The following is an 8921-nucleotide window of genomic DNA, read 5'->3' on the forward strand; positions in this document are numbered from 1 at the left end:
CCCATGCCTTGAACCCACCCATGCCTGATTTTCCCTGACCTGGTAACAACCCTCTCTGAAACCTCATAAGTTCTGATGTTTGCATTTGAATTTGCTTCCTACCTTGAAATATCATGCCATGTAGATCTTTAACCTACTATCTGCCTTTGTATTATGCTTGTCAAAATCCAGTTATCTGTAAGTTTTCAAGATACCCCCATTTTGCAACTTTTTGTGCTATAAAATTGTGTTCCTAGAGAGCTGGGGTACTGGTCTCTAGCCCAGGGTTTTCGGGAAACACAGTCCTGGCCAGCTCTGGTGTACACCAATGCAAGCTTGCTTTAATATGATTTAAAATTAGAGTCAGTGGTATTTTCTTTGCATTGGGGTTTAACATCATGGATGCCCCTAAAATAGCAGAAACACCCTGCCTGGCTGAGTTCTATTTGGCATATATCTTACTATCTGGATTTTCATCATGTTTTCCTGTGACCAGGGAGCACACAACCATCAGTGATTTGTATAACCATTTCCTCTCTCAAAGATTTTTTCTTTTTCTGGTCCTGGTCACTTCCCACCTATTTTATCTCTTATTTTTTCTCTATACTCTTGCTCTCTCTCAGCTCCCCCAGCTCTCAGCCTCCCCCAGGCAGCTCCCAATGGTCTCCATCCTTTCCTTTCTCCTCCTCAGACCTTGTCTTTCACCCTCCACAGCTGAGACCTCACTCAGGGGTGAGTGGCCTGGGGAGCTGCAGATCCTCAGTGGGACTCTGACCCAAGCACCAGCTGCTACCTGCATCTCTGATCAGGAGCCACTCTGCCAGGGGAAAGTTGAGGGGAAGAAACTTTGAATTCTTCTTCCCCTCTCTTTATGACTCCCTTGCTATGGTTTAGGTATGAGGTGTTCCCCAAATGCTTATGTGTGAGACAGTGCAAGAAGATTTGGAGGTGAAGTGACAGGGTCTTGAGAGCCTTAACCCAATTAGTAAATTAATCCCCTGATAAAGATTAACTGAGTGTAACTGTGGGCTGGTAGGTGTGGCCGGGGAGGTGGGTTCCTGGGGATGTGACTTTGGAGCATATATTTTGTCCTTGGTGAGTGGAGCGCTCTCTCTCTCTCTCCTTCTTGGTGGCCATGTCCAGACCTGCTTTCCTCTGCCACACTCTTCTGCCGTGATGTCCTGCCTCACCTTGGGTCCTGAGGAGTGAAGTTGACCATCTATGGACTAAGAGCTTGAAAACTGTGAGACCCAAAATATACTTTTCCTTCTTCAAATTTTTCTTGTCATGTCCTTTGGTCTCAGAGGCAAAAACGCTCACTAAAACACCCCTCTTTCTCCTTCTCCTGCATCTGTTATATCCTCCTTTTCTCTTATCAGCTCACAACCTTTTGGTCCCAGAACCTCATATCTTATTTAGTTAATTTTCTTTGCTCTCTTTCCTGTCCAACTGTAACTATCTTCTCCTTGATTTTGCCATCTCACACTCAAGAGCAGCAGTCATATATTTTGTGGGATCCAGGGAATAATGAAAATGTAGAGCCTTAGTCATTCATGTGAATATCACAGAATGCCGTAGAATGGGTGGCTTATAACCACTAAAAATTATTTTTCACATATCTGGAGTCTGAAAAGTCCAAGGTCAAGATAGATTTAGTTTGTATTGAGACCTGAATTTTGGTTCATCAAAGACACCTTCAAAATATTTTCACATCATGGAAGGTTTATGTGGTCTCTCTGAGGTCCCCTTTATAAGGCACAAGTCTCATTTCTGAGGTGGAGACAACATGACCTAATCACCTCCCTAAGGCCCCACCTCCTAATACCATCCCATGGGTGGTTAGGACTCCAGTATATGAATTTGGGGAAGACATAAAGATTCAGAAAACAGAAGGTTTGTGCTCAAAAGGGAGGGGAAGGAGTGCTTTTAAAGGTACCATAATTCAAAACTTCTTATTTCAAGGAAAGGTTATGTCTCTGTGTTTTTATTTGACTTGCTAATGTTATGTCCCTTGGGCACAGGGATACTTACGGGATGATTGCAGGAGCACTTAGACACCTGGGCACTGCAGTTCATGACTACAAGCAAGCTTCCCCACCTTGTTCCTGCTACCCTAGCTGCTCAAATGATCCTTAACAGCTGAACTGAAGTGGGAATTTGAACTGGCCCTCCCCACACTTGGCACCAGGTTGAGCACTGAAATTACATGAAATTACATGGAGATGCATTTGGTCCTTGGAATAAGTGTGGACAAGTTACAAAATGACTTGGTACAGACATTAGATGCTATGGCTGCCCCTGTGTTCTGCCCACACACTGTTGGGTGCATGTGCCATTCTCCCTTTGTGCCTGCAAGGCATGGGACAGTGACCCAGGCTGATGGCAGATGGGGCCTCCAGTGAGACGTGGTCAGTTCAGTGGTGGCAGGATGGAGGTGGATAGGAAGAGTGTAGAGTTACCAGGGCCCCAGACAGTGAGGAGCAGGTGGAAGGGTGCTGCACCTGTGGTGAGGTTGTGGGAGGGAGAACCCTACAGAAGCTGGGGAGGCTCTGTGAGCTCCCACAGAAGTTTCACTGAACTTTGCTTATGAAACACAAAGTCAATAAAATTACTATAAAATTCAAGGTGGTGATCCTGGAGCAGTAAGTGTATCACTGGACTGGCTGCATGCCTCCCAGAGTGCAACCTGGATACAGGATCCACAAAACAATTAGTTGATACTGGTGTGGAGGACAATCCAAAGTGATTCTGAAGAAGTAAATGAGTAACCAGTAATGTCAGCGACATGAAGATGGTGGAGTGGGGGATGGGGCAGGGAAGAGGACACATGGGGGATCATTCAAAATTATTCAAATAACTCAAAATGCTGATGATCATGGGATCAATACCCAGCACTGAAAAAAGAGTTCCTAGGGGTAAGGTGACTTTTCAGTGCCACATAAAACATGTCGCATAGCAGTTGAAATAGGGGAAGATGACCAGGATGGAAATATGAGACAGTGAGAGAAGTTGGAAGACTGGGCAGAGACTCAGAAGAGCAGGGGAAATGGGAAACTGAGTAGGTGGTCAGGGTTTGGGGTGGAAACAGATGTTCAGGCAGGAGAGGTCTGTCTGTTGGTTGAATACAGAAGTCAGAAGAGAGGTCTGTGGGGTAGGTTTGTTTAGAACAGAAATCAAAGGCCAACTTTTCTTAGAGAAAGAAGCAGCATCTGCAAGGGCCATGATGTCTCTGCTACTCCCCTTGCTCGCTGCTCTCTTCCCAGGAGGTGACAGTGAATATGGTAAGAATTGTGGCAACAGACCTGTTAGGGGCAAGTGTGTGTGTGTGTGTGTGTGTGTGTGTGTGTGTGTGTGTGGTGATGGTAGTTTCCCCTGCACACACCTGGAGAGAACGAGGGCCAAGCTGGCCCATTCTGCATGTCCTTACTCAAGCCCTCTGTGCTCTCATGGAGGATGTTGGTAGAGCATGGGACCCTGGGGGCCAGCAGATGTCAGCTAAGGTAACGGTGGCTCTCCACTTTTCCAGATTCTGAGTCTTCCCACTCTGACAACTTTCTGTTCCTAGTCTCTCCCTCCCAATGTCACATTTCCCTACATTCTATCTATTCTTTCATCACAGGGTTTGAGGAGCCTGTCTCCTACCATCTCCTCCAGACGTCAGCCTTTCACAACCATTCCTGGGTACATCTAAGCTCAGGCTGGTTGGGGGAGCTGCAGATTCACAGATGGAACAGCAGCTCTGATGCCATCATTTACTTGTATCCCTGGTCCAGGGGCAACTTCAGTAACAGGGAGTTGGTGGATGTGGAAAGGTTTCTCCGGGTAAACTCCATTGGAATTCAGGGATTTTACACTGATAACTTCATGTCTGAAGGTGAGTTTAGTTCCATTGCTGGGGAGAAGAAAGGTAAGGTTTCTCAGTAAGCTTTTTGATCTGTGGTGCTGGGGATTGACCCCAGCCTTGTGCATGTGAGGCAAGCTCTCTATAAACTGAGCTGTATCCTCAGCCCTCAGTGAACTTCTTATTTCTGTAGTAAACAGCCTACGCTGTTCCCAGTTTTACTCCACTCTCTTCAGCATAAAACTGCAACCACACCCTGGGAAAGTGCTATAAACCAGAATGCAATTCTTAAAAAACTTCAGTTTTTGCCATTTATGAATTGCTCCCTCATTGCCTGCAGGGCTGAGGATGCCTCCCCTCAGAGGCATTCTGTGGCCACTATTTTCCTCAGTAATCAGCCAGGTGCCTTCAGCTTCCTCACACTTTGGTTGACTCCTTAAAGTGTGACTTTCTCTCCCATTTAATTCTTCAGTCATCCCCATCTAAACTGCTATGGTTACCATGGTTACATTCACCCTGGTTAGTTAGAGTCTGAGCTCTCTCACATTAAGTCCTTCACCCCACACCATCACTATCACCTTTGAACAATTCCCTCCCTTCCTCATATTATCATCTCTTTCTCCACCTCCAGCTCCTACCAGTTCCCCTTTCTGTGAACCTCTGATCAAACCACACTGGGGTCCATCCCCTAAACTCCCCAAACTCCCTTCTGCTTTTATAGTCTTTTGCTTTCATCTCATTCCATTTTCTCCTCTAATTCATGACTCTTCTTCCCCAGATCCCTTTGATCTACAGATTGCAACAGGTTGTGAACTGCACTCTGGGAAGGGCTTCCTAGGCTTGAAGCAGGTAGCTATCCAAGGATATGATTTCCTGAGCTTCCAGAATGAAACATGGTTAGCATCTCCAGAGGGTGGAGAAGAGGCCCAGAAAGTCTGCAAACTGCTCAGTCAGAACCAAGACTACACACATAGGGTACATAGGCTCCTCAGTGACACCTGCCCACGTTTCACCTTGGGTCTTCTTGATGCAGGGAAGGCTCATCTCCGGCAACAAGGTCAGTCTTGTAGCCCATCTCAAAGAATTTTTCTATTTTAAAGTCAAATTAAGGATAAAAAGGATACCAAGTGACATTTCCAGAAGGGGGAAGTATATATCCATGTAGTCTCATGTGGAGTTATGAACCTCTCAGTGTATGTTAGAGTCTGTGTCTGGATGTGTTTTCTGTCCTTTGCAGTGAAGCCTGAGGCCTGGCTGTCCAGTGGCCCCAGTCCTGGACCTGGCCATCTGCTGCTGGTGTGCCACGTGTCTGGCTTCTACCCAAAGCCCGTGTGGGTGATGTGGATTCGAGGTGACCAGGAGCAACTGGGCACTCAGAGAGGTGATATCCTGCCCAATGCTGATGGCACGTGGTATCTCAGAGCAACCCTGGATGTAGCAGCTGGGGAGGCGGCTGGCCTGGCCTGCAGGGTGAAGCATAGCAGCCTAGGAGGGCAGGACCTCGTCCTCCACTGGGGTGGTAAGAGTGGGACCCAGGCTGGAGATGGGGGGAGGCGGTCTGCTATAGCAGAGCTTGAGGGCCAGCAAAAATTTGGGAGATTAGGGATTTTAGACTCAAAAGAAGACAATTATTTTAATCCAAGGAATGGAAGAATTAAACATGAGGGATCAGAACATGAGGATGCAGAAATATGTAGGATAGAAGAAGGATTCCCCTCTGAAAAGGGATAAGAATAAAATAGGAGGAATGATTGGTGCAGTAGAAACTCAAAGAAAATAGTTAATACAGCAAACAGGGAGTGCGAGGGGTAAAATGGGGAATGGGTTGGAAACATCATCCTAGTGTCCACTTGAATCTGCAGCACCCCATAGTGCCCTGAGCTGGATCCTCTTGGCCGTGACAGTGGCCCTGGCTCTTCTGACAGGTCTTGGATTTTGGTTTAGGAAACGCTGGTGAGTTCTTTGTATCCATCTTTCCTGTTGTCCCTCCTCCCCAATGGTCTTCCCTTCTTTTTTGACTTTTTCCTCACTTTCCTTCTCCTCTCAGCCCATTCCCATTTTTGCTCAGTTCTCACCTCCACCTCTTGAAGGTCTGTTATTTCTCTGTTCTCATTTGGTTCACGTAGGACACACCGTGAAGCTCCCTGCAGTGCTGTCCCTTTGAAGTGAGGACCCAGCGACCCAGGTGCCCAGTCTACACCTGGACACCACGAGGTGATGACATCTCTTCAACTGTCCTTGTGAAACCTTTGTAATTTACCTGGTTCACGATCAGTTACCAATCTATGCTCAATGTAATCAAGGGTTTGTTGTTCTGACCTGGGCTGGGACTATCTCTGAATGGAATAGGAACCTAGCAACCTCTGCTGGGTTATACATAATGGATCATCAGATGAATTCCAGGTGTCACTTCCTCCAGGGGTCCTTCCTGGATCCACAGTGGGGAGCCATCTCTCCTCCACCTGTGCGTCCCCACATGTCACTGTAGCCCTCACTGCCTACTTCTGTGGCAGTTGTGTAGCTTTGTTTCTTCCTTTAGTTTTTAGAACATTGAGAGCAAAGCACGTACTTTTGAAGTATCTGTAGCCCTGGTGAACTGTCTGGAATAAAAACCTGTGTTGAATTTATGTAAGGTTTGCAGTTTTTTTTTCTTTTGAAATTCTCTGCCTTTGTGTGCCACCTGAGTTGTAGCTTAGACATTTCATGCTGGGTAGAATTTCCCCAAGTCATTTTTCAGCATTGAGAAACAAATCTAGGGATGAAATCATACAGACCAGAAGTTAGAGGTAAAGAACTCACAGAAGAGTCCTGCTCCACTGTAACCAAAGCCTGCATGACCCTGGATTTCTCAGTCCTATTGGTCAGTATGCTTCCTTGAGTTTTTTGAGGTCATCAAGTTGGGTGTCCTCTTTTTGGAGACTGAAATCATCCTGCTAGATGCATACAGATGTCAGGGGACTCAGCTGATCTCTACTTTTGTCGCAACATCCTTTTATTTCCTTCTTCCTCCCACTTTCTTCCTGAAGTTGGCTATTCCTTAAAACATACCTCTTTTATTTTTAAAAATACAAGTCCCTATCTTTTTCAACTTTTATACTGCTTTGGTTTTAACTGTGGCATGTGGATTGGTTCCTCTCTGGGACATTTCATGAATTTTTGTCAAACCACTGACCAGGAACAAAAGTGGTGGTTCTTCTCCTAGGGAAGTGAGTGATTTTGAAAAGGTTCCTTATTCTTTTCTTCAGTTATATTAAGGCATGATATATTCTGTCAGTGTTTTGAGGGATGAAAAGATAATTTTGCACAAGCATTAATAAGAAGATTAAAAATTTACAAAATAAAGTATGTGAATAGCCCATTCACAGATGAAAACCCCTAAAGATGAAAGTATATAAATGATACTCAAATGCACTAGTCATTAGAGAAGTGAGAATTAAAAGAAAGTATTATTTTACAATACCAATTGGGAAAATCAGAAATCCAGAGAAACCCAGTGTATGAAGGAATGGGCAATAGTTGGACTCCTCCTGCATTGATGTGGTGAAGTGATTAGGGAGAGCTTGTGGCCGTGTCTTATCTAAGTATAGACATGTTGTGCTTGAAATCCCACTTCTGAACATAATGTCTCCACAATTCCATGAGGGAACATACAATGATGTTTGTCATAACAATTTAATGATCACGAGGTGCTAGAAGCATACCTGATATGCTTGCCCTGTGGTAAACACATTACCACTTTAGTGAAATGTGGTAGATGCACACTATGGGGTCCTGTGTAGAGGCCAGACATTGGCTAGACATAGAGTGGTGTGGGAAGGTCTTTAAGAACAAGCTAAATGAAACGCATTATGCAGGAAGCATCTTTTCTACTTCTTTGTTACAATTCAAGTGTTACACAAAAGCAACATAAGTTAGAAGACCATAGATACAGAAGGATGTTACATTAATATATTAAAATGTGGGGGAAAGGAAAAAATTGGGATAAAAAATCAAATGGTTTGAATAGTTAAATAGAAGAAGCATGACTGGGAGTGGGGATAGGAAAAGGAAAGAGTGGAATGAACTTGACATAATTTTCATATATATATATATATGAAATTTCATATATATATATATATATATATATATATATATATATATATATATATATCACAGTGAATCTCACCATCATGTACATCCACAAGACTGGGACCTGAAATAAAATAAGGTATATTCCATGCTTAAATAATTATATCAAAATGGATTTTACTGTCATGTATAACTAAAAAGAACCAATAAAATGTGATAAGAGCATTAGAGTGAATTTGATACTCATGAGGAAAATAATTAACACAGAAAGATTATTAACCCAACAATCATTAGTTAAGATTCCAAAGAAAGAACACAATGCACAAAAATGTTGGAAAATAATTATGCTCTGTAGGAAAGAGACTGAACTGGACTAACAAAATTGTTCCAGGGATACTTTCACAGGGAAAAATAATAAATGTATAATGTCATATAAAATACTTTGATTTCTAAGTACAGAATAAAGTACCTGCAACATCAAAGCTCTCTGGTTGGTAATGCCAGGGTTTTTATAACCATTATAAAAGACCATAAAGTAGATTAATATTTTATATTTTCCCAATGGTGGCACTTGTGATTAAAACAAAGTTTTAGCATCATTATAACTTAAAAATGTAAAGGCTTAAGCCTTTGAACAGCTTACAATTACCAATCAGCTTACAAATCCATTATTCAATTTATAATAATTTATAGTTCCATTATTATAAAAATTACTTACTTACTTTCAAAAATATGCACATAATATCAAAATGTATCAGTAATAATATCAGAATAGAGTCCAGGGGAATATACTGCCAATAAAATACAGAGAAAACTTAAAAAATGAGGCCCATGATACTTTATTCACTGGTTGTATGTGGGTCACAATTATTAGAGGACCATAAGATGATTAAGACAGGCTCATTCACATATTCACAGAGTCTAGAAGAAACAACAATGAGTTGCTCAGTAGAAATGTCCTGGTCCTGAGGCCACATGGAGATTTTCCCCATCAGCTCTTGTACTGGAGAAACTATTTGATACCATGAACAAC

At 43.2% G+C, this 8921-nt stretch overlaps 1 protein-coding gene across 1 annotated transcript; it reads left to right on the forward strand.

The window, feature by feature from the left end:
• Window positions 1–3199: 3199 nt before the first annotated feature.
• LOC308656929 (T-cell surface glycoprotein CD1a-like) lies at window positions 3200–5989 on the forward strand (the record flags this gene model as incomplete). The annotated part of the gene is made up of 6 exons (XM_081308301.1): window positions 3200–3260; window positions 3599–3853; window positions 4599–4877; window positions 5058–5339; window positions 5683–5773; window positions 5947–5989. 6 exons carry the CDS (start codon window positions 3200–3202, stop codon window positions 5987–5989), a joined length of 1011 nt encoding a protein of 336 aa, XP_081164427.1.
• Window positions 5990–8921: the final 2932 nt, after the last annotated feature.

The sequence above is a fragment of the Spermophilus citellus genome (genome assembly GCF_964194105.1).
Source record: "Spermophilus citellus genome assembly, chromosome: 9".
Taxonomy (NCBI): domain Eukaryota; kingdom Metazoa; phylum Chordata; class Mammalia; order Rodentia; family Sciuridae; genus Spermophilus; species Spermophilus citellus.